The 27281-nt window shown below is 37.6% G+C and overlaps 1 protein-coding gene across 2 annotated transcripts in view; it reads right to left on the bottom strand.

The window, feature by feature from the left end:
- TENM1 (teneurin transmembrane protein 1) overlaps nucleotides 1–27281 on the bottom strand; it is a 735522-nt gene that overhangs the window by 291787 nt on the left and 416454 nt on the right. For both annotated transcript variants that reach the window (XM_036880853.2, XM_036880855.2), the window contains exons 6-7: nucleotides 25898–26138; nucleotides 19–257 (exon numbers count right to left, since the gene is read on the bottom strand). In XM_036880853.2, coding sequence (XP_036736748.2) covers nucleotides 19–257; nucleotides 25898–26138 — 480 coding nt within the window. The remainder of the gene's footprint in view (nucleotides 1–18; nucleotides 258–25897; nucleotides 26139–27281) is intronic.

The following is a 27281-nucleotide window of genomic DNA, read 5'->3' as shown; positions in this document are numbered from 1 at the left end:
ATGGGGAAAAGGACTTACCGATCACATAGGCTAGCAACAAGGCCAAAGTCACTGTGATTGCAGTGGCGCTCAAGGCCGTGCACTTCCAGTTGCAGCACCTGTATGGTTTGTTAAAAGTAAACGCAGGTCTGGAAAAGGTGCTCCGAGGAAGCGGCCTGGGAGGGGGCGAGTACACGGTGTTGGACGTCAGAGGGTAGTTCTGACTGGCCGCACTGAAGATGGCTGACGAACCGGATCCATGTTTAAACAGGAAATGCCTGCGGAAAGGAGACACAAGTTGGGGCTATAAAAACCAAAGCCAGTGGCTTCAAAAATACAAACTCCTTTAATTCCATACAATCGTGCATTGACCAAGCTCTGGGGAACTGGGAGGGTCTCAACGAAACTTTCAGATACCTGAGCTTTAACTCTAAGTTGCCCTTGCTGGTCTCCCTTTTTTTCCCTCATTTAGATCTTAAGAGGAAGAAAGAGGTCTTCTGTTCCCTGACTGGCTGACTAGTGAAGTTCTCAAACTCAGAGCATTCACATTCCACATTTGATGTCATTCACTATACTGCTCCCTTTTGTTAAATATGATTACTCAAGAGCTGATTGCAAAACAGAAAGAGAAATGACATCAGGGATTCTGGTAATGGAAACGTCCTAGAAACCAGTAGTTTATTCAGTGACTTTCACTAGACATATTTTTACCCAATATTTTATTATAAAATTTGTCAATGGACAGCCAAGTTGAATTTCATAATAAACACACATGTGCTCACCAACTAGATTCTATAGTTAACGTTTGACTGTACTTAATCACATATTTATCACTCTCTCCATTCCTGCCTTTATCCATCAGTCCATCTTAGTTTGTAAACACTCTGGAGTTAGTCGCATACATCAGTACATTTCCCTTTGCATATTTCAACTTGCATATTATTATCTAGAGTTCAATCGTTTTTACAGATTTTCAATGTAAAATGTATGAATAATGAGTTAGACATTTTAAAATTCCACATACAAGTGATATCATACAGTATTTGTCTACCTTTGACTTAGATCACTTAGCATAATGTCCTCAAGGTCTATGCATGAACTCCTAAAAACAGAGAGTAGAATAGGTTACCAGGGGCTGAAGGGATGGGACATAGATAGGTGTTGCTTAAGGGTGCAGACTTACAACTAGTAGATAAGTAAGTCCTGGAGATCTAATGACTATAGACAATAACAGTGTATTACAAACCTCAAACTTGCTTAGAGAGTAGATCTTGATTATTCCCACCACAAAAAAAGAAATGTATAGTTATGTGATCTGACAGAGGTGTGAGCTAATGCTACAATGGTAACCATTTCACAATATACAAATTTTTCAGATCATCATGTTATACACCTTAAACAATGTTATATGTAAATATATTTCAATAAAAAAATTATACATGATGCAATGCACCAATTTTAAGTGTATATTTGCTGAGCTTTGACAAATGCAATCACCAGTACAACCCAAACCCTGATCAAGCTACAGAACATTCCTATCAGGTCAGCAAGTTCCTTCCTGCCTTTCTGTCCCTATCCCCACCCCGCAGAGGCACCACTAGTTTGCATTTTTTTCTACCATGTATTTTACTTTTGCCTGTCCTAGCACTTCATGATGCTGTCATACTTGAATTACTATAGGATGATTATTGGCTGCTCATGACTATTGTTAGATGGATATTTCATAAACAGTAGTAATTTATTTACATGGAAGGAGTTGCCAGACACAAATAAATGAAAGTATGCTTTCTGTGCATATACTTTACACTTACTGAGCGCTAAGTGCCTCACATCGTGCTAAACACTCATTATCTCAGTTAGTCTTCACTTATATGAAGGCTATATTATTACCCTCATTGTTCATTTAAGGAAATGGAAGCCTAAAGAGGTTAAATAACTTGCCTAAATTCACCTAGTAAGTGAATGACAGAGCTAGAATAGGAACCCAGGTCATTCTGGCACCAAAGTCCCTAATTTTAACCACTCTGTTGCACCGCCTGGGGCAGTAAAATGCGCTGCTAAACAAAACCCATTCTGGTGCTTCATTTTAATGTACTACAACACAAAACCCCCCCACTAAGCAAAGAGCCAACATCCCTTTACACATATGACATATGCCCAAATGCATAAATCATTAAGATTATTTTAATACTGCTTCCAGCTTCCATTTTTAAAGAACAAAAGCATATGTATTTAAAGGAAAAAAACAACTGTCTACATGCCAGTTAATTAAAAATACCCATATATTTATCTACCTATCCATTATACCCACATACCAAAGTTCTGCTTTAGTAGCAGGAGGGTAAAGATTATTTAGAGGGCAGGGTTGCTGAGGGGAGGGCAGATGCACAAGCCTTCCTGGAGGCCAGTTTGGCATTATGTATCCAAGACTTTAAATGCACATATTCTTTGCCCAATAATTATGCCTACAGGAATTTATCCTTAGGAAATGATGTGTATGACAATGTATATAAGAAGTCATTTGTTGCTGTGTTATTTATAATAGCGAAAAAATAAACACTCAAGTGCTCAATAATAGGTATTTGGCTAAGTAAATTATTTTACAAATGCGTAGTAGAATACTATATAACCATTACAAATTGTGTTGTGAAAGAATATCTATTCACCAGAAAAAAATTTTACAGATATCACCAAGTGAAAAAAGGGAGGCTTCAAAACAGTGTGGGTAAGAGGATACAATCCATATATATATGTATCTATCTATATGTGTATTCATGAAAAATAGTAATTTTTGTTACTTTTGAATAATAGGGTTAATTTTTGAAGTTTTCTGCCTTAAGCTTGTATTGCTTTTGTAACTAGTATCAAAGAAATTGGGGGTGGAGTGAGTGGAAAAAATGCACTGGCTAACACCGATCATGTGCATAATTGGTTGTTTATGTGAACATGATTTATTGAGCACCTTGAAAGGACAGAAACCAGAGGAGGCACTTTATATGCAATATTTTGATCCTCACATGTCTGTGAGGTTGGTACTATTATTCTAATCTTCTAGATGAGGAAACAGAAACTAGAAGAGGTTTAGTAGCAGTAAAATGGAGATAAGAGTCGTTACAACAATGAGAGGTGACATTCTTCAAGTGCTTAGTTATGCCAGGCATTGTTCTAAATAATTCATAAAATATATCATTTAATCTTGACAACAACCGCATTACAGCAAGTATCTCCATTTAGAGATGAGAAAACAATTTTACAGCGAGGTTAAGTAACTTGTCCATGGACCCACAGCTAGTGATTGGTAAAGCTGAGTTTTGAAACCAAGTAGTCTGGCTCCAGAGCCATTGCTCTTAACCACAACATTACAGTACACTGTATTAGGGTTGTGCAGTTAGTAGACTCATTAAAATTTGAATCCAGGTCTTTGAAGGCACAGAAGAAACATGCTTTGTGCTGATCTTGGCCTGTGGATGACATTAGGTTGAGCCAGACTTTTACCCCATTCCCTTTGGGATGAATGACAAAAATGTGAGAATGATGGCTACAGAATCACAGAGTTGGAAGGGATCTCAGAAATCATCTAGTAGCCCAACACCCCTATTTTGCAGGCCCAGAGAATGCACGTGGACTACCTACGAATAACATAGGTAGTAAACGGCATGAATGAACTTGGAATTGGAAACTTCCAAGGTTGTGTGTTTCCATTACCCTATGCTACCTGCCAACCAGTCTTCACTGGATTACCACCAGGTTCTAATCTCCTGAGTTAACTAACTAATCTGTTCAAACAATACTATATAATGCATGTCTATTTGTCTGTATGTCACATGTTATTATAGTAAGTTTTAGAGATTGTCTTAACTATTTTGGATGAATGTGCAGCCTTACAAAGAAGCTACCCTTTACTTGTTAAGAATATAAAGATATTGCTGCATCTGAAGGCACCTAAAATATTCTCAAACTGGAGAAACAACATATAGTGGGAGTAAGAATAAATACATTTTACTGAAAAAAGTGACTCACAGCCACACTCCTTCCTTTTGATTGTGCTTCCCCTTTAGTCCCTGAAATAATCTCCTCCATGTCATAAGGAAGTGGATTTCTTCTTTAGTGTCTGGTTAACTCTCCCAGCCTATGTCTTCCACCTGGCCATCCAATTTACTAGTGCGCAAGAAGTGTAGTGAGACTTTAGAGACAGAAGAGCAGAGTAGCCTCCCCACCTCCCGACCTCCTGACCTCCCCACCACTGCCCCCTGGTTATTCTGGAGGTGACAAAATGTCATGTATAACTGATCCTATACAGCAACATTCTGATATGTTCTTCTGGGATAAAAGAGAAGCCCAGCAGTATGGGGCTCTTTTTTTCTCTCAATATTTGGAGATATAACCTTCGATTCTCTGCATATTTATGAAGGAGAACAATTGGATTTTTGAGACAATGTAAGTGGCCCATATGTTAGATATTGATTTGGTTTGGTATATCATTAGGAGGTAGAAGAAAGACAAAGAAAGATAGAATTGTTGGCTATTATAATGGCAATTACACGCAATAATCAATATCCCTGAGCACTGTAATTTTATCCTGATATACACCAAAGGATTTCCAAATGCAGTTTCATAAGTAAAATATTACAGCAAAATGAATACATTCAACAGTCGCAGCAGAGCAACATTTAAACTAATTCATATTTGAGCGGAATCCAAATCACAGTCCTCAGTGAGGGTAGGTAATAAAAGGAGTTCACGTGCTAAGGTTCCTGTTTTCTTATTAACAAGCTGAGATTAAGATTCCATGCCGAAAGTGATCTACCCTTTAATGTTGGTCATGAAAAACAGCCATGCAAATGGTATGTATTGTCATAGGTTTTGCAGTCCATTGTTGGAAAGTGAAACTACCGCCTAAATGTGTTTTCATAGTCCTTGAAAAAAGTAGGAGCATAAAGACAAATGCGCAGTGCTAGACTTTCGCTATGTGCTCATAAAATCAGATCATCTGTCTAAGCACATTGCTTTTCCCTGAGGACCTGAGGATATACTAAAATGTTGCTATCAATTTCATATAATTGGGTTTTTTCCACAGAACAAATGACAAAAATGCAGTTCAAGAGTTTATGTGTAAGTAGTACTCTTCTTTGCATCTGTTTTAATATTCAAGTTCAAATTTAAAAAGGAAAAGCAAGATATTGCCAAAAGGAAATGGGCATATAAGGAAATTGAAAAAAAATATCTTCAAGACTGATGAGACCCAGTGGTGGTAAATGGGAATATAATAAATGCTCCTGTAAGGATTTTAAAATCATCTATAAAAAAGGGGAAAATGTACTCTCTCTTTTTAAACCCCTCATGCTACATAATTCTGAGGGTATCTGTTAGCACTAAGTTATGTGATTTAATGTGGCCCTTAAAATTCTATAGGAAACAGACAAAAATCTATAGCTTTCTAACAACAGATGCATAAATAACCAATGAGTTTTTTCTTTTACATCTTGTAAACATACTTATGAGGCAAATATCTAAACCTGTATTCCCTTAGCTATAAGCATTTGACTCAGTTTTATACTCAGAGGAAGGAATTCAATTTACTTTCAGTTAGATGCTGAGGTTGATTTAAAAAAATAAAAAAAAGAAGACTGCAATGAAAAGGACTTGAGCCAAGTTATTAGGGCCAAATCACATTCAGATAGGATAGTAAAATTTGGGTAATTATTCTTATTTTTAAAATTTTATTAAACACATTTTTTGTTGTGATAAAGAACCACAAAATATAAAATTTACCATCCTAACCACTTTTAAGTGTATAGTTCAACAGTGTTAACTATACTCTCGTTGTTGTGAAACAGGTCTCCAGAACTCTTTCATCATGCAAATCTGAAACTCTATACTCATTAATTAAACAGCTCCCCTTTCCCCCAACCCTCTAGCCCCTGGTAACCACCACTCTGCTTTCTGTTTCTATTAATTTGACTAGTTTAGATACCTCCTCTAAGTGGTATCATACAGTATTTGCCTTTTTGTGACTGGTTGAGTTCCCTTAACATCATGTCCTGAAGGTTCGTCATGTGTAGCATGTGGTAAGATTTCCTTCCGTTTCAAGGCTGAATAGTATTCCATTGCCATGTATGCACCACATTTTTTCCATCCATTCATCTGTGGTTAGACATTTGGTCTCCTACCCCTTTGGCTATTGTGAATAATGTTGCTATGAACATGAGTATGCAAACATCTTTTTGAAATCCTGCTTTCAATTATTTTGAAATATATAGTTGACCCTTGAACAACACAGGTTTGAACTGCATGGGTCCACTTATATGCAGATTTTTTTCAATAACTATTTTAGAAAAATTTTTGGAGATTTGCAGCAATTCGAAAAAACATTTTCTTTTCTCTAGCTTACTTTATTGCAAGAATACACTATATAATACATACAACACAAAAAATATGTGGTAATTGTCTGTTTATGTTATCAGTAAGGCTCTCAGTCAAAAATCGGCTGAAAGTGATCTATCCTTTGATGTGTGTCATGAAAAACAGCCATGCAAATGCTATGTATTGTCATAGGCTTTGCAGTCCATTTATGGAAAGTGAAACTACTGCCTAAATGTGTTTTCATAGTCCTTGAAAAAAGTAGGAGCATAGAAAAAAAAGTGGGAGCATAAAGCATAGTTAAGTTTTGAGGCAAATATTATACATTGATTTTCAACTGTGCATGGGGGGTGTGGTTGGTACCCTTAACCTCTGCTTTGTTCAAGGGTCAACTGTATACCCAGGAGTGGAACTGCTGGATCATACAGCAGCTCTATTTCTAAATTTTTTGAGTGACTTCCATACTGTGTTCCATAGCAATTGTGCCATTTTGCAATCCCATCAACAGTGCAAAGAGTTCCAATTTCCCTACATCCTTCCTAACACTTATTATTTTCTATTAATTTTTTTATGGAAGCCATTCTAATGGGTGTGAGGTTACATCGCACTGTGGCTCTGATTTGCATTTCTCTCATGATTGGTGATGCTGAGCATCATTTCATATGCTTGTTGGCTGTTTTTCTATCTTCTTTGAGAAATGTCTATTCTTAGGTATTTATTCTTATGCTTCCAAAAACATGAAAAATATAAAAGAGAATGCCCTGCTGGGTCAGTCCCATTTTCTTCCCTGACAAGAATACCTAGTATTGTTTTGCAGCAAAGTGTGGTTACTGGCCAAGATATCAACCTGCACATCTTCTAGTTTTCCCTTAATAGCCCATTCCTGGTAATCCTTTTTAGGATTAATACCCCAAAAAAGAGTATTTATCTAACCTGTTCTAGAACAACTTCCTGGGGTAACAAATTGTACTTTGCTACTAGCTAAATAGAGGATTTCATTTTATTTTTCCTTGTTTTTTTTCTAAATTTTAAGGCACTCCTGTCCGTACATCTCCTCCAAACCTGCTGTGCTAAGTATTCATGAAAAGTTTATACTCTCTTTATGTTGTTCATAATTTTTAAGAGTTTTAAAAAATAATTTCAGGATATTTGTCTAACCCTTAATTTTTCTAGGCTTAAGCTTTGGTTCTACAATGTATTCTTGAATTGCAATACTCTCTACGGTCTCGATTGTCATTCTTGTGATTTTGCAATTGGGGTAGTTAGTAGTTAATGGGAAAGCTCTTTAAAAATATTTTTGTGGCTATTTTTCCCTCTCTTCTTTTAATCAGAAGTAGTATCTGCCCTATCTGGATTGTATATTCCTTGAAGGCAGGGACCAACTCTTAATTTCTAGGTACGTTGTCTCATACTTCAAAGGTAGTTAATGAATATTTATTGATTTGTATGGTGCCTCTGCTTCTTCTAAAAGGCTCTTGATTCACTGTGCAGAATGAGTGAGGCTTGGGGACTCTAAAACAAGTCATTTGTGAGCAATTATCTCTTGGTTTATTGAACGTGAAAGGACGACTACAAGCTTTCATTTCATTTTCACATAACCTAAAGGAAATAAATAAGTCAAAGAAAAAGTTGATTCACATTTCATCTCTTTCTGTGAGACAGTTGGGTAATGAAAGAATTACTGTTATAAAAATACTAATAATTAGAAATAATCACTGTTAATGGTAATGATAATGGCAACAGCAATGACCATTTGCTGAACATTTACTACGTTCCAGGCATTCTGTTAAAATACTGTGGTTTTTTTCTCACCGAATCCTCACAATTACCCTATAAGGTAGATGATACTATTCACATTTCACAGTTGAGGAGGATGAGGATCAGTTATTAAGATGAAATGAATTTCCCAAGGCCATAGAACTGGTAAGTGATAGAGTTGCAAATCTACCTCAGTTTTGCTGGTTACTAGATGGTAAGCTACATGACAGTAGGACACACAATGGTGCTTTCAAACAACAGATGCTCAATAAATGTTTTTAAATTAATGCATGAACAATAAAATCCATTTACTTAACCACTGTGCACACATTAACTCATCGTGTCACTGTTATCCCTCATAATGTTAATCATTGAGGTAATAAAATCTTAATTCACATGATTATCTGGCATTTCTCTTTTCAGAATGAATATATATAAGCTTAGTGTTCCACTAAATAGGTTTTTTAAATAGGTTTTTATGGAAATATTTCTTTCGACTCTTAAAGTTACAGAAATGACAAAATGATATCTTGAAGGTACATGGATAATTGTCACATGTCCCTGTTTAGAATATGGGGGACATCAGAACCTTTTTCATCCAGTAGTATATCAGACTTTCCTACATAAATTAAACATCTTTCTCAAACAGGATATTCAGAGATAAGTTGGAGCTAGGAGTGCTGGTGTAGATATAGAAATGCTAGAGAAAGACAATACTACATATTATACAATGTTTGACCCAGTGGCTTTAGTAGATCCAAAATAAATTAAAATAAACAATTATCCTTTATTTCCTAATAATGCCCTTTGAAGTCACCCACTCATTCTCTTTCTACAAGGTAGATCCATGCTTTGTAGAGGTAACTTTAATAAAAATTTGACATTAAAAACCCTACATCAGCTGAAGTGTAAATATCAAATTAATATTTTCTATTAATGCAAATGTTCCTTCCTATATAAGTCTCAGGCCAATACATAAAAGTTATTTACCTAGATAACTAAGCTTACCAATTTTTCATTCTCTCTATACTTAGTAATAATGTAGGTCCTGAGATACGGTGTGGAAGTTGTAATCTTTTCAAACTAGAAAAAATTTGGAAAGCTATTGGTGGGTGATATTTTCAGTCCTCTTATGATTTTATACATCTTCTCCATGAAGGAATAGTAGAATGCCACTCCATAGTTTTCAGTAGTTCACTTCCCAACAGGCACCATTTTAAATGGGAATAAACATGTGACTCCACTTTGTGTGGAATAGAGCATATGTGCAGAGAGAAGCAGAGATGAGACTTCATGCGATTCCAGAAAGCAACAGAACAATAGAGAGAGTTCCCTCTCTCATTAGGCCTGGCTGTACTCATTGTCCTTTCCTTTCCTTGTAAGATTATTCTGTATCATTTTTTTAAAAACCTCCCTTTTACTTGATTTAGTTTTAAAACATTTCTGTTCCCGTTAACCAGATAATTTCTGAGGTAATAAGCAATTTTCCTCATTGGGGAGAAAAAACACCCAGGATTTATACATACAGTACAACCACAACCGTGTACTGCCCCCTCCCGCACACAAACGAAAACAAGCAGAATAACAACAAGTCCCTTCTCCACAGAGGTCTGATCTAGAAGAAAATACATGGAAATCTTAATAGTAACTATCTTTGGGTGATGGAATTTGTAGCTGTTCTTCGTGGTTTCCTATTTTTGAAATGAAGGTGTACTACTTCAAAGATCCTTCATGATCTGGCCTCTGCAGGCCTCTCTGCCTCACTATCATTGTCTCTACTGCTCTGTAAGCTCTGGCCAGCCTATGCCATGTGTGGTTTCCCAAATGTGCGATTTATTTTCAGGCTCCTTTTTAGTAAAGAACAATATCAGAAGAGCTAAGAAATTTCCAAGACTAGTGTAGATCTAAAAAAGGCAGAGTGTAGGGGAAGAGAAAGGAAATTTTATAGATAGGTAGAGATAGATATATCAATAGATAATAGCTATATATGCAAGGGGAACAGATTGTTAGCTGCTTTAGGGGTTACTCTGGCCTCCCTTGTCTAGATCTGATCTAAATAGTCAGCAGTGAGATACTGTATTTTTCTAGCTTTTTGTGTTCCCAGAAAACAAGCCAATTAGGTACATGCACAAACTGGTATTCTTTCAATGTGTCGAAACTGTTTCTCTTGCTTAAGACTCTTGCATAGAAATGCAGGATATGACAAGTTAATTGGAGATACAATTATATGAGGAGTTGCCACTGTATTAAAGGGAAACCAGTTGGCAGGGGGAAGGGAACTTAGAGCTGAATGGATTTAACTGAGTGGTTGTTTTAGTCCATTAAGGCTGCTATAACAAAATACCACAAACTGGTGGCTTATAAACAATGGGAATATGTCTCCCGCAGGTCTAGAGGCTGAAAATCCAAGGTGAGGATGCCAGCACAGGAGGGTTCTGGTGAAGGGCCTCTTCCAGGTTGCACACTGCCAACTTCCTGCTATGTCCTCAGGGGTTGGAACAGGCTAGGGAGCAATCTGAGGTCTCTTTTATAAGGGCACTAATGTCATCCATGAGGGATCCGCTCTCACAACCTAACCACCCACCAAAGGCTCCTCCTGATACCATTGCCTTTGGGCATTCGGTTTTCAACATAGGAATTTCGGGGAGATTCATTCTATAGCAGTGGTTTCCAACCCAAATTACCCTATAGACTGGAGAATTAAATAAACCCTCGGACAAAGGTTCAGAAGAAAGGTGAATGAAATGAAGGTGGGTAGGGACAAAGAATCTGCAAGCATCTGAAGAGGGGTTGAGTAAAGTGAGCAGGTAAGGAAACAACAGATTTTGCCTCACCATTAATGTAAGAGTGTTTCTCAGCTGGGGAGAAACTGGCACCCAGGAGACATATGGTAATGTCTGGGGACATTTTTGATTGGCACAACTAAGGGGAGGGCACTACTGGCATCTAGTGGGTAGAGACCAGGGATGCTGCTATAAACATCCTCTACTGTGTGGGACTATCCACCAGACAATGAATTACCCAACCTGGAATGTCAGTAATGGCGAAGCTGCACAACCTTGGTCTAAAACTATGCCTCCAATTGGAACATGCAGTTATGAACTGTTCAGCATCCCTATGGGAGGGAATCTGTCACCCTTTAAGACTTTCTGAAAAAGATTTTCCTGCCTGGCATGCATGATCTTACCTTCCGCTTAAACTCACAGCTGTTCCTCCCTTGAGGCTGTTTGCTCTTGGGATTGGTCTGTTATCCAAACAAATATCCAGACCCCTGGGGCCAGAGAGCATATACAACCCACTCATCATTACCTCAAACATTTACCCTTGCTGACCATAAAGACAATCTTTGTAAAACAGGGAGAAGAGAAAACATTTTCTACATTCAATTTTTAAAATTGCTTTTCAAGTTGCACCCCTCATGAACCTGTCATGAAGCATAAATCCAAAACCTGAAATACTGATTAAAATATGCAGAGTATATAATAATCCCAGCAATTGAAAATTAACTCCCCTGAGGGTAGGCCATCTAAGAAACAGTCAAATTCCGCTTTGTGCCATGCTCTAAGGCTCAGTAACTAATACCACTTGAGCACAGAACAATTTTCAGGAAGCAGACCTGCCTTCCACAGAAATGTTCTCTCCCTGGTTCCCTGCTGTGTGCATTCCAGGGCGCAAAGAAGAAATGCATTGGTTTGCTTTAATTGTTTAGGGATAGCACAAGGAGATAAGCAAGGTAAGGTCAACTTTGAGAGTATAGTGATTTTATGCACTTCTTTGACCTCTAAATATACATTTGGTAAATATAATATTAAATTTGAACTTATTTTCTCCTGGCATCATTATTAATACTAAGGAAAAATGTGATCATGGATTTACAGGATGCAGTATAGAAATGGCTCGTTGGAACTTTAACCTAATCCAGGTTGTATTTTTATCTTTGAATAAGAAACATAAAATGAAGTTATATTTATTTCATAATTAGACAGAGAATGACAATATGAAAGAAAACACTGAAACTACTTCAGCTTCACAGTATGACCCAAGACAAGGTATGTTTCTATACAAGGTTTTGCATTTTGAATCCTGTCTCTATGAAGGGTTTGTTCTTCAATTCCTTTATTTAACAAACTTTTATTGAGTACCTTTTGTGTATCGGGAAAAACATATTTATAGACTGGCTTAAAGATTGCCTTCTTATATAGTTGACTGGCATCATAGTTACCCCCTGACAGACAGGAATGTGCAGTGTATTCCTCATTTCCTCCTTGGCTACTGGAAATTCTGAAGGAATCATGACTATTCAACTTAAGTTTATCTGACTTGTTTAGGGACCTCACCTAGAATTGGTAATTTTGCAATTAATTAGAATCCAACTAACTAGAAAAGCTCAATTGAGCAGGATTCTTTCAGCAGAGGAGCAAATGACAAGAAGGCAAGCCACAGAAAAAACAGAGAGTAAAGCCAGAAAGGGTCTCAAATATCACTTAACTTTATTCCCCCATCAGACTGTTGAGGAAAATGAGGTTGAGAGGTAGAAAGAGACATTATCAAGGTCACACAGCTATTTTAGTGGGAGATTTGAACCTGCACTCAAGATTTCTAACTCTAAACCCAGTGCTCTTTCAACTACTCACAAGAGGCCACCCTAAATTTGGAAAGGATATCCTGGGACCACTGGGCATTTTCTCACTCTGCAATATCCTTTATATGTAGAGTGCTATACAATAAAAAATCACTGTAAAAATGACAGCTCCTACTGTAAGATTTTCAATTACAAAAGATTAAATTATGATTATTTGGGTTAAAGTGGAAAGTAGATTTATATTGAAGAATGATTTCCAACAAGAATACAGTTTTTAAAAAGTTCTATTTTACCTTAAGCTGACCACCAAATCCAATTAACCAGAACCCCCTTTTCCTGAACATTTAGGTTCATCAAGATTTTAATATAAATCGAATAAAACCTACATTGTGTCTCCAGGCAGGGTAATTCAATTGAACAATTAATATTCACCAAAAGACAAAAAAGGAATGACTTAGAGTTCCTTATGTTCCAGAGATAAAATGTTATAATGCAAAGAACATTGGCTTAGTTGCATGGAGACTTGCATTCTTGTACCAACTCTTGCTCTAAATTTCTATAAGGACACACCAGTAAAATTTCCTAGGGTCCAGTTTCTCTATCTCTAAAGTGGGCATAGCCTCTATTATGTTTACCTCCCACGGTTGGTTCGAGTTCAAAATGAGATAATAAGTGAAAGAACTTTGGATAATAGAAAATTATACATTGCATACCTACATGTGCATATATGTCTACATGTGCACAACACATACATGCACATATAGACAATATATTATCTAAAACCTGAGTCTGGAATATAACAAAATAATAGTTACAAGTGTATTTACTAAAAAGCAACTGGCCGTGTTGATAACTTAGATAATAAAATTATTTAAGTTAATAATACTATTCATTATGGAAAATAACAAAATTTGAAAGATTAGACTGTCACAGTTAAAATTATTTTTGGTTGAAAAGTGGGTGAAATAGCAGATTGTGGATATTTTAGTCTAGAAGAAAATCAATTTACTTAGGAGACTAATATGCCACAAAAGGACAGAATCAATGATATTGGTGTCTATAGGTTCTTTTGATATTTTGGTAGTTGAATTGGAAACAGTCATAAGTTGGCTTTTATATTGTCAGTGAAAGCCCTATGTGTACATATGCCAGTATTTAGTATTTTCATTAGTAATAGGGGACTGCCTGGTGTTTTGTGTATGCCAGATGGAGATGGGAAATCTAGATTATAATCTTGGGTTGGTCAATGGTAGTTGCTTCCCCTTGGAAATTCAACTTCTATTTGAGAGCCAACTTTAAATAATACCCCCTCTAGTATGAGAATAGCAAAGGCAAACTTCTTGCATGTAAGGGATTTATTATTCCCCAAAGATGATGTCATCATTAACTGGTATGTCCTTGTTGAGACATGGCAAACTGGGAGGCCATACTGTCCCACTGTGTGGGATCATGCTGCTTTCTTCAGCATTATGTGACCATCCCTGCAAGTTTCCATATTCCTTACCATTCTGGAAACTTGATCTCTACTTGGTCTGTCAGTTTCTTTCTATCAACCACATTACCATCTTGGTGACTACTGCGTATGTCCACAATAAATGTAGCCCTCACCCCTTTCCTCTTTCCAGTTTATATGAAAGTTTTGCTCTGATTCAACTTCCTCTCAATCTATTATTCCATTTCAAAAGAGTAGTCTGTTTAGTCTACCTTCTGATTCCATTTTCTTACCTCTTACCAATTCTTCAAACTCACTGCAGTCTAGTTTCAATCTCATGACTACACTGAAATTAGTTGCTTAAAAATCAAGAAGTTTATAATTGACAGAATCAATGGTCTCTTCTTATCCACATACTGCTTGACTCTTCTGAGGCATTTGAAAATGATCACTGTCTCCTTGAAATTTTCTCTCTGCTCTTATTTGTTCTCCTCTATGATTACCTCTTAATCACCTGGGCTGGCTTTTTCTCCTTCATGATCAACGAAGACATAAGTGTTCCCATGATTTGGTTTATTGTCTTCTTCTTGCACTAAACCCTCTGTCTAGGTTTTTCAATATTTACTCCCTCATTCATGGAAATTCAATTATTAAATCTACCTATGAAATCCTTAATTATTCATCTCTATCATGAGCTCTGAAATCAGACAGAAGAGGGTTTGAACTGGCTCCATTACACACTAACTGGTGACATTACATACTAAGTTGTAGCATATTGTTCAACCTCTAAGTCTCAATTTTAAAAATTATAAGTTGGAATAAATGTGATAATGACTTGGTACAATGTTTGGCACATAGTAAGCATTTGGTAAGTGCTGAGAAAAAATCTCCTTTCTTTCTTCTTCTCTTGGGCCTCAAATTCATATTTTAAAGTACTTATTAGATATTGGACATTTCAAACTAGGTATCACACATAGATGATTCAATATTTCTAAAATAAAACTCACTGTCTGTTTCTACCAACTATTTCTGATTTCAGAAATCTACTCCATCTGTTATTCCCTCCTCCCTGTCTGTCTGTCCATATACCCTACAAAAATTTTATTTTATTGAACAATGTGAGCCAAGCACTGAGGAATCAAAGTACAAAAAGGAGACAGAGTCCTTTACTCAAGTTGCAACAGGGAATAAAGAGAAGTAAATAAAATATTTGCAGTGGAAATATACAATAATATACAATGCAATGAGGTCTTCATAGACATACATTTAGGATGGTATGAGACCATAGATATGGGGAAATTCTATGATAACTTGCTGTGGGGAAGTTAAGGCAGGTAAAGGAAGATTTCTAAGAGGTATCTTGACTCCTCTCACCCTTCTCCCATACTACATCTAGCCAGTCCATAGGTCTACAGTATTATTAGTCTCCATTTGATGAACATATTAGGGCAAAGATTGTCTCCACTAAAATGTAAGCTCCATAAAGGCAGAGATTTTGTCTGTTTTGTTCTCTGTTGTAGCCCCAGTGGCTGTTATATGTGAAACAGTGTACTAGTACATGGCGGGCACTGAACAAATATTTGTCAACATTTGTTAAAGATTGTGTATGGCAAAATTAATTCACCAGAGTATTTATAATGAACTGCTTTTCCTTTAAAACGTTCACATTATACACATTCTTAGACACTCCGATATCTACCCAAAGAAATGAACAGAATGGTAGCAGATGTTACTGTTTATTGCTTATCTGTTCACCAGAGGGGGCACTCTTTTGGAGCTTTCCTTTTCTTTAAATGGAATACACAGTACCACACTTTCACAATTCCTGCAGACATTTCAAAGACCTCAAGACTTAACCTGATGTTACCTTTTGCTTTTAAAGCTATGAACATTTTTGTGTTGTGGAATTAATAAAGAACCTGCTGGATTCTCCCAAAGGGAGATGTTTAGTAGAATGTCTTTGATACACACATGCACACACACACATACACACACCCCTCTGTGGAAAATAAGGAGACTGACAGGAAAATTATTTTTTGCTACTTCAAATATATTTCATACTTTCAGTAAAATATAATAGACAAGTGTCTACTAGCTTGACATGGCAATGAAAATATTTATTATGATTAATGCGATAAGTACTTTTATAGTCAGTGAAGTTAAGAACTAGTTTCTCTCCTGATCAAAGTCAGATATTTCTGTTTTAGATATATAAGCCAGGGTAGGGAAGTGTATATGGGGAGAGAGGGCAAAAAAGGATGGTTCAGAGATTCCTCTAAAATTTAACTTTTGTTTGTTGTACTCATACAGTTCATCCATCAACTTATTTTTAAAAATTCTCTAAGACATCTGTTTAGATTCACATTTGGATTGCTAAATAAATCTCCATGTTAAAACCAGATTTCATCGCACCTATGGTGAAATTTCCTTTCCTTAGAAAATGAAACATTATGTTTGCCTATGACTTTTATTTTGAAATGTGGCTGAAAATAGTCAACTCAAAAGTTTTAAAAATAATACCACCACCAAAGTGACAAGAAATTATCACGATAATCTCCAAAATAGTGCTCTTTACTCCCTAAGCACAATAGACTATTATAGATATATTTTTACACCCAATATGTAAAATATATTTTTAAGGCTACAGAGTTCTCCTTCATGTAAATTTAATATATTCCACATCCATCATTTAGTGTAGGCTGAAAAGCTTGGTTGATTCCTGTTCATCTGTAGTAAACAGGATTTATAGGTCATAGATTAGTTCTACAAAGTCTTTTCTTGTCTTAAAAAGAATCTTTAAATCTGGTGGCTGCAGATAGATTTTGCTAACCCCAGTGCTGTTAAAGGATTAAAGCATGAGATATTGTTGGATCTTAGCACTGACTACGTATATTCTGAGCTTTTTTTTTCTCTAGTCATTATTGAAGTAAAAAATTATGTCTCTCATCTATTTTCCCATTGCAAATGTCCTAAAGAAAAAAGACTACTTATAAATGTTACATAGATTTTAGTAGTACTATATATATAAAACTACCACTGGAGAACTTATACTTATGGGTTAATATTTAAAGAGTATTACTCCATAGATATTTAAATAACTACCATCACTACTTACAAACATTTCTTCTTATTTCCCCCAAATAGATACTAGTTTTAGAAGCTCTGGTAACAAGCACTGGTCATATAGATTTCATTTCTTTTTTCATTCTTTGCCAACATCTCCTCCAGCAATGGCCCTGGGTCTTCTTTCATAAAAACAACGCTGTTGACACCACTTAATTGTCACATTGGTCTAAAGCCAGCAGAGGCAGTTAGCCTCATATCAAGCTGCAGCTATCTGTCAAAATACTCTAACAATAAAGAGAGTTATTACCCACTCTTCTGGCCAGGCATGACTTCTCCACACAAGTCCAATCTGTCTTTGTGAGTTAAAGTGGTTATGTTAATATCAAATCCGAGTCCTCACTAGTATTGACTATCACAGAAAAATCTTTAAGTGAGGTTCATTTTGGTGAAAAGATCATGCTTAATGTCCATCATCATCAGTGAGAGCAGGTCAAGCAAGGTTAGGGTCTAGAGCCAACACTTGGCCAAAAATTCCTGATGAGCAAGAGTATCAAGTACAGTTTGAGTCAGGAGTTTTAACTGTGGAACAACAAAGAGAGATAAGGGAAATGAAAAATGGCTGTAATTCTACTTCAAGGTGGATCTGGATGAAGAGGTTGAGAAGTCAAGAGAACTGTCCCCCAGTGCTCTGCAGGGAGAAGGCTGTTTGACTTCCAGGTAGAAATGAGCACTACTCCACTAAACATGGTGTGAAAGGCAGAGCAGTCTACTCACACACAAAGTACACAGGTAGAATGGAGAGACCAATACAGCAAGGAAAGCAGTAAGTCCAGATTCTGAGAAGTAAATTGGATGTGAGGTCTAAAATAATCCCTCTAACAACCTAATAATATGAGTGCTATCAACCTATTTTTAAGGTCAGGAAACTGAGGTTCAGAAAGGTTCAGTAATTCTCCCAAGCACATATAGATAGTAAGGAGCAGAAATGAACCTCAAACCCACATCTGTTGGTTTCTATAATGCAAACTCTTAACTATTCATATAGCTTTCATGAAGAAGGCACAACACTTAACACCAAACCTACCTCATAGCTTTGGGACTGAGGCTTATCCCACAGGGAGAGAAAAAATACTTCCTGGAAACTACATCAAAAAATTATTTTTCCTAAAAATTTTAAAAAACGAAGAATCACAGAATAAGAGGATCTGCAAACTCTAGTATATCTAAAGATGGGTCCTGGATAAAGAAGGAGAATATGGCAATTTAACAGCAGGACTTCAGAATGAAATTTAGATTCCTGACTCATGGCTTAAAAATTATGGGCAATTGGTTCCAGAATGAGTATGTCTTAGTTGTATTACAAGGAACATATTTGCTCACAGAATAGCCAATCTAATAAAGAGGGTTTAAATGGCAAATGGAGGAAAAGGGAGAGGAAGAGTAAGAAAAATAATGCCTAATATTACTGAAATGGGTAACTGGTAACTATGCACAACTTTGAGTGAAATATGTTCTTCCCAGAATGTCCTTTCTTCCACTTTTCACCTAATGCCTTCTCTTGATTTTAGATCAAAATTATTTTTAGGCCATTTTCTCAGGGAAATGTCCATTTTCTCTTTTACAACTACTTCAACACTTTGTCTGCCATCATGATTCCTATCTGGCTTAGACCTATCACCTCCAAGTGTTCCTACCTTGGAATTACTGAAATTTAATAAAGCACTTATCCTGGTACTGTCATTTATTTTGCTTTGCCTTCCCTACTATATAAGGTGGTTGAATGTGAAGACCCTGGATCTATAGCCTGGGTTCAAAATCTGACCTGGATCAACTACTTCCTACCTGTGGGATTTTTCAAAGTTCCTTAGCCCCTCTGTCCCTCAGTTTCCTCATCTCTCAACTGAGGATGATGACACTGATAGTACCTACCAGAGAGAGTTACTATAAGGATCAGAGCAATTGGTTTGTAAGGGTTTAGAACAGTGTTCAGCATGTAGCAATGCTACATTTTAAGCTACTAGTACTACTGTATTATTGCTACTCGCACTAGGCCATAAGTTCTTGAGTACAGAGGCTCTTGATCCTCATAGCAGTTGCAGTGCATGGTGAATATTCAGTAAATGCTTGCTGCCTACCTCACTGCGGCAGGGCATGCTCAATAATCCACAGACTGTGTGAATATTGAATGTTTAAACAGATTACAGCAGGCTCTCTGATCTATAGTGACTGAATTCTTCTCCTTGACAGCAGGTCAGTGCTAGGCTCTTACATTAAAAATAATAATATTTACTGCATACTTCCTATGTGCCCAGCTCTAAGCAGATATTTTACATATATGATTTCATTCAGTTCTCAAAACAGCCCCACAAGGTAAGATCTGTCATTTTCTCCACATAATGGATAGGGAAATTCAGGTCCATGGGAGTTTTGGAATGTGTCTAAATTCACAACCATATAATTAGCTTAGTCCAGGGCTGTTTGAGCACCATACACTTATGCGTATCACCCAGACTTTCCTTTTTGACAGTGTGTGCATCTTTCCAGCTGTGAAAGATGCTCTCCACACCCCACCTCGAAAAAGGTAATCTGACAAAAAGCTTGGAGGAGGAGCTGGAAAGGCTGATGTCTGAGCAAAGGAGGGCTCCGGGCAGGACATAATCCTAAATGGACTGGGTAGTCCGGGTTTCTATGAATGACAAGAAGGCAGGTAACAATCCAAAAGCTGTTTTGAAGATTTATCATGGGGCAGTCTGACGAAGCCTCCCAGATATGTGCCATCACATCCTAGGGGAGGGAACAGTTCTAGGACTGGAATTTGGTGGTTGTTATAAATTGAATGTTTCTCCCCCGAAATTCATGTGTTGAAACCTAATTCCCATTGTGATGGTATTCGGGTGGTGGAACCTTTGGGAGGTGATCTGCTCATGGGGGTGGAGCCCTCATGAATGGGACTGATGGCCTTATAAAGGAAACCCCAAGGAGCTCCCACACCCCTTCCACCATGTGAGGACACAGGGAGAAGACAGCAGAGACAGCAGTCTATGAACTAGGAAGCAGGCTCTCCCCAGATGTAGGCTTTGCTGGTGCCTTGATCTTGGATTTCCCAGTCTCCAAAACTGTGAAAAATAAATGTTTGTTGTTTAAGCAACCCAGGCTATGGTATTTTTGTTACAGCAGTTTAAATGAACTAAGAGAGTGGTGCAAGAGAATACTCTATTGAAAAGCATGCTAAGAGAGGAAGTGAAATGATGTTGTATGTGTTTTCGTGGGGGAAATCATGAACAGAAGGGTAGAAACATCCTTAATTAGACAAAGATAGAAATAGTAAAAGACAAAACGTAGAGTCACTTCTTGTGTATGATTATTGCCATTATTATTCTAACATTTATCAAGTGCTTACTATGTGCCTGGCTGCTCTAAGTACACTGCAAGCTGTCAACTCATTTAATCCTCATAGTAGCCCAGGAATAGATGTTATTATCATCTTTCCTTTACAGATGAGAAAACTGAGGCATGGCAATGTTAAGTAATATGCCTAAGTTCCTACAGCTAATAAACGAAAGATAAGGGAGTCTATAATAAGTCACTTGGCCAGATGGAAGAAATGGATGCTCATTTCCAACACAGACCACAAAAGTGTCCTAAGAGTAAAGCACAGTAAACATTAGTGATTTCAACTCCATAGATAGCTGCTAGACATATCATTTAACTCAAGGCAAATATACAAGTCCCCAGCCTCCATCGTTGACAACTCCATCCGCCTAGAAGAAAATGATTAAGAGGCTGGCTTCTCTCATGAACTAAAAAAAAAAAAAAAAGTAACTGGTGCGTTGAAGGTTGATAAAGAACCTTTGCAGAAAGCAAACCATTTTTGCTTAGAGTCCATGGTATATTATGAAGCAAGAATCTTAGAGTTTCAGAGGGCAGTTCTCTAAAGTGAAGTAAGTATGACTGCATGTCCCAAGACTCTCTAAAGAAAGGCAATAAAGTAAGCACTGGGAAGGTTTGCTGCCTAGTTGAAACTAGTGTGCTGTACTGGGGGCTCTCCACTCAGTTAGATTCCTAGAGAACACATGACGAGATAAAGGGATAAAAATCAATGATAAGTAAATATAAGAGGGTTTGATGAAAATAATGCCAAGGAGGTTCATACCCCCAGTGAGACTTAAGCTCAAAAAAATATTGCTCAAGATGACAGGAGGGATTTTTTCTTTTTAAATATGTTTAGAGCAAGAAGATGAAGATAGGATAGACATACCACTCATGCGATGTTATTAGATCACCAAGATCAGGGAAGCCTTCTCAATGACTCATTTTCGTTTTGAAAAAGAATGACTATATACTTAAAAGAGTAAAATTAATATCAATAAGCATAAATTGAAGCATAAGATAGGCAAAGAGCTCATAAGAAAGCACTCAACTGTTCTAAATGCATTAATATTATATCACAGAGTAATGAGAGGTCTTGTGGATTGGACTGACTAGCCATACTTACTGAAATTCCAAGACTGTGGAATGGGTGAAATGGGTCAAAAGACTGCAGACAGCAAATACTGGCTTTGGTTTTCAAAAGGGATAGGGAACACATTAGCTCCTGAGACTAGGGCAAGGAATATTATGTTGATTGAGTACAAAATTTGAGAACAGGTTACTACAGGGTTGATTTGTTAGCATTTAGAAAAAAAGTAGTAACCATCAGAAGGCAGTGTAAATTCTCTAAGAAACAAGTCATGTTAGACAACTCTCAATTCATTTATATTTTTGACATGGTTATTGGACTGGCAGATCAGTAAAAATGTAGACATACTGTATCTGGATATCAGCAAGGCACTTGGCAAGGTCTCTCATAATGTGCCTGTGAACAAGATGGAGAAATGTGGATTGCATGCTCATTAAAGAATGTTGCCTGATGGATAAATGTCAATGTGCAGGCAAGTTTCCAGTGGCATGCCACAGAACTTTGACCTTGATCTTGTCCTAGGTAATATCTTTATTAATGACCTAACATAAATATGAGGAAAGTATACCTAATAAACTTACAGATGACAGAATTATGAGAGCAAGACAATACAAATACTTCATGTGGCAGAATTAGAATTCAGCTCTATCTCCCCAGGCTAACAAGATGAAATCAAATTAGGCCAAATCACAGCTTTAAATGTATTTGCACCTTCATCCTCCAACCCAAACACATAATTAAAAGAAGCTCCAACTATATAATTATAGAATAAAAGAAATGTGGTTCAGCCTCAGAACTTGTTAAAAAGGTTTTAAGAGTTGAATTACAAAGTGCTATCAATGTGCATCAGTGGTGTTATGTGGACACCAAAAAAGCTGATACTGGAGTAGACGGTATTAACAGAAATACGTGCTCAGAATAAGAGACAAGTGATGGTTGGTATCTCCCCAACATCTTTAGGAGTAGCCCACCCAAGTGTCGTGCCCATGAAGACAGATTTTGAGTTCAATGGTCCTGCCAATTACTTCCCTGTGTAACTTAGGGGGAAAAATATATTCCCAGTTTGGGGAAAATAACCTTTGAAGCCAAAATCCACCAAAGGGAGATATAGAGTGGGAGAAATCATTTACTGCTTAAAGCAGTGTCTCATCTGCTCACCTGTGTCTCATAGCTCAGATTACTGAATGACTCAATCAAGGTGCTTGCTGAGAGTTCCACCTAAGGTACATCAGATCTGCTCCCAGCCCTTGCTCAAGGGGCAGCCATAGGTGACCATGCTGTTGCCTTTTACATCACATGACCTTTCTCTCTCCATAGCCTTACCTGACTGAGAGAATACAGCAGTGCCTCTTATCCATGGGGTGTACATTCCAAGACCCCAGTGATGCCTGAAACCATGGTTGGTACCAAACTCTACACACACACTGTTTTTCCTATACATACCTATGATAAAGTTTAATTTATAAGTTAGGCACAGTAAGAGGTTAACAACAATCTAATAATGAATAGAATAATTATAACAATACACTGTAATAAAAGTTATGTGAATGTGGTCTCTTTCTTAAAATCTCTTATTGTACTGTACTCCTTCTTCTTGTGATATAAACTGATAAAATGCCCACATGATGAGATGAAGAGAAGTGAATGACATCGACATTGTGATGTAGCCTTAGGCTACTGCTGACCTCCTTGACTCTACGTTGGAAGGAAGGTTGATCATTTGCTTCCAGACTGCATTTGGCTGCAGGTAACTGAAACCACAGAAAGCAAAAACATGGATGGGGGAGTTACTGTGTACTTTAAAAGATGTTCTCAGTTACTTGAGGCAACCTGGATGACCTCTGCTCCTTGCAACCGAAGAGCCTAATGAGAACCCATACTTGCATTCAGCCTTGGCCATCATAACACTGGAAGAACAGTTTGGACAAACTGGAGTATGTTCGAAAGAAAGAGACCAGGATGGAGGATTTGAAATCAGTTAATGTGAGGAACAGGTGAAGGAACTGGGAAAACAATTAGCTCAGAGAGACAAAAACCAGGAACAGTGAAGAGCTGTCATACATGAGAGGGACTTTATTTATTTTGAGACCCTGGAACTAGATCTGGGAAAAATGGGCAGAGTTAAGAGATGGAAGATTTTGGTTAAATAAGAACTTCCTAGTAGTTTGAGATGGAATGGAATGCCTTAGGAATGAGGGAATTACCTATTTTGGAGATATTTAAGCAGAGGCAGGTGGCCACTTAGTAGAGATAAAAATGTCACTTTTGACATGTATAATGCTCTGCAACGTATCAGGTACTTTCTACCTTACTAACTTGCTCTTGCTAACAATGTGTTGAGATGGGCATTTTTATATTCATGTTTACGGATGAGGAAGCTGAGGTGCAGAGAGGTTATGTTACACAGCTCATGAGTAAGCCCCAGGGCACCCACAGTGGTAACCTTTTATTGACTACATGTGAAGTAAAACATTTTAAAGGACATATTTGGAAAATCCTGCTGATCAGGCTGATAGGGTTTCTAGGTTTTTAAAAAATTCATTTTTGTGACGCTGAATATATTCTCAACTGTACTAAAAAGGTACTCTCTGCACAGTCGCTCATGAAAACTTATGTTCTTCTCTGCGTCTTATGAAACTGAGACCAATTAATACATTCCTTGCATAGATACAGAAGGTCCGTGGGTGCAGTTTGTACAAACATGCCTAGATGTACATTTCAAATAAGAATAGTTTTCTCTCTCCATTTGCCTGAATCTGTTCCCCACCCCCCTTCCAGATTTCCTGTTATTTGGCTTCTTAGAGGAAATGAGTGTATTTGCTTGTCAGGATTGCTAGATAACCAGATTGCCCCACTGTTTCTTTAGCTCTCTATTACTACGCCTTGCAAAGGGAATTAAAGAACAAGTAAATCACCACTGTTAGGGAAAACTCCTTGAAGATATACATTGTTCTCTGCCTCTTCCACTTCATTCACTTCCCTTATTCAATTGAAAAAAAAATAGAATACATGAAATACATAAACATCATTACTAGTACAGTCCTAGTTGGGTTATCTTCACCATAGGTACTGACTGCTGTATTTTCTTTTCAGAGACATCAGAAATCACAGTCTATGAAAGCATTTAATCTAATAAGTGATGGATGATACAGTTTCCTGGATTTGGGAAACAGTGCTTTCGGTTTGTTGGTGGTGACATATTGTCTAATGCTTTGGCTGGCATTTAACTTAATATGCTGCTAAGGAAAAAAATAACCAGTCTTATAATGTAGGTTTATTAGTTCTCCCCTTTCCACTCCAATGCCCGGATATTGGGATAGAAACTGATCAGAGTTGACACCAGACATTGCTTACCAAGTTATATACCCATTGTTTACACACAAATGCATTTAGAAAGAGCTTTGGTGGTAGATCTAAATAAAGCATATAGAAGACAAGGAGAAGTTCTTGAATTTAAAAGATAACAAAAAACTATGTTTCATTAGGTATTTTTTCCTATGTTGATAGATAGTTGTAATTTTTGATTTAAGAGAGAGTGTCTAGAAATGATGAATAATTTCTCAGCTAATCGCATCTAGTGCTAAAGTCTATTATGATCAAGGGACATAGAGCTGTGGAGGAGTAAACTGTAATCACATGACAAAGATTTGCAGAGTGAATCTAAAAATCTGAATAAATGATCTGAGAGAAAAATAGAGGCAAACTTTTTTGCCCAAAAGACCCAGCTTTATCCTAAATAGAATCAAATTTTTAAAATTACACATGGAGTTACAATTCATGAAACAAATCTTTTTTGAAAATGTTTGAAGGCAATTTACTTTTTTTTCAAAGGATCTAAAATAAATAAAAAGTGCAGACTATTGCTGTTCCTCCAATTATGTTTGGATTTTTCTGTACTATTGCAGTTTCTTAAAACAAGGGACAACTGCCTTTTCCTTCAAGGATGCAGCAATAGTTTAGATAATTGCTTCTTTTCATGTGTTTTGGTGGGTGTCTGCCAGTGGGGTGTTCATGCTTCTGGGGTTTCATCTTTTCACATGCATCTGCTTTGGTTTGTGCCAGCCGGCATGCCTGGCTCTAGATGTGTGTGTCTGTGTGTGCTTATGCAGGGGACTGCCCTTTCACCCATGCATCTGGGTGTGTATCTCTGTGTGCATTTCTGTGTCTCTGCAGATGGCTAGGGTGAAATGAGTATCTGCTCTTAGTGAAATAATCCTCTTTCAACACTTGAGTTTAGTGGGATCCAGAACAGCTCAAGTACCTGGTCTCCAGTGGTATGTTGCTATTCAAGACCCAGCTGTTATGCAGATGAACCGAATCCTGTGTACTGGTTGGGGGAGCCGGAGCAGCCGGGCTGGGCTGGCTACGGGTAGTCATTGACCTCCTCTGAAGAGAGTCTGCTGCAGGGGGTGGCTTCCTGGCACAAGTGCAGGCATGCGGAGGTGGTGGCGGCGGCGGGAGGGGTCTGAAGGTGAACTGGTTGTGGGGGCTGCTCTGCATGTCTGAAGAGGAGAAAAGAAAAACACAAAATAGAGACTTACTTTCCCACTTGGCAGTCAGGAAAACACAGCATGTCAGACTTACCAGGATTTGAGAATAATATAACCAGGGGGGTAGAGGGAGAGCTTTAAGTTCAGTCTCTCTGTAAAAATGTCACTTAACTTACAAAAACACATGCAGCACGCTTATGAAATTTAAAACATTCACAGTTGCATTTACATGTAAATTCTTCAGGGTTCTAGCAGCTAAAAAGTAAATGAGGCCGCCTCACACAATTTGTCATAGTTTCTGCTGCTGAACAAATAAATCATCAACAAGACACTAAGTTACAGAACAGAAGTGAGCCGATTTCCATCAGTTGCAGAAGTCTCACTTCAGAAAATGCCAGTGAAAGGCACAAATTTGTTGCAAAGAAAATCATTCGACGCTTTAGATAAAAGTATCAGGCCACCTTCTGGCTTACCTCAGGCAAGAGGCAAGTTGCAAACAAAGGAGCAAATCCATACTTCAGAAAACCAGCTCACAAGTGTGTAACTCAACTGTGTGAAACTAATCTCTCCCCCAACGCAGAGTGCTGCTTGTAAAAGGTAGGCTGAAAGGAGTTTGTTCAGGGTATTATAGGTATTTCCATGGCCATGCAAAGCACAGGCTGCAACTCTCCCCCCTTTCGCCACCTTTCTAGGAGCTCTGCCATGTTAGCAGCAGCTCAGGCAGAATGGAAACCATTTTTTCCGCCTGTTTGCAGAGGGAGCAGCCTGGGACAGCGGTCCTCAAGACTACTGTTTGGTATTTTTCCACTGTTTTCCTGGCAGCATGCATATAGGCAGTGAGTTAGAATTTGGCCCCTGAGAAATAGTCCAATTAAACCCCTTTGAAAAGAAATCGCTATTGTAGCTGATAGCCACCTCTCTTCCACAGGAGAAACATAATAGATGTCAAGTGATCTCTTGTAACACCAGCACGTTCTGGATAAACTTTGTAGACAGCATGGCTTTGTCCCACCTCCCAAATGACTGAGAGATGAAAAGCAGAAAAATGCCAGAGGCTTTCAATGCCAAGCAAAGGGCTCAGCTGGTCTGTGCTGAGACTCACTTTGCAGTGGCTGATCACAGAAAAAAAAAATCACTGCTTTAAATCCTTCCACC

This window comes from Manis pentadactyla, chromosome X, assembly GCF_030020395.1.
Source record: "Manis pentadactyla isolate mManPen7 chromosome X, mManPen7.hap1, whole genome shotgun sequence".
Lineage (NCBI taxonomy): Eukaryota > Metazoa > Chordata > Mammalia > Pholidota > Manidae > Manis > Manis pentadactyla.
This window is presented reverse-complemented; position numbering and strand designations above follow the sequence as displayed.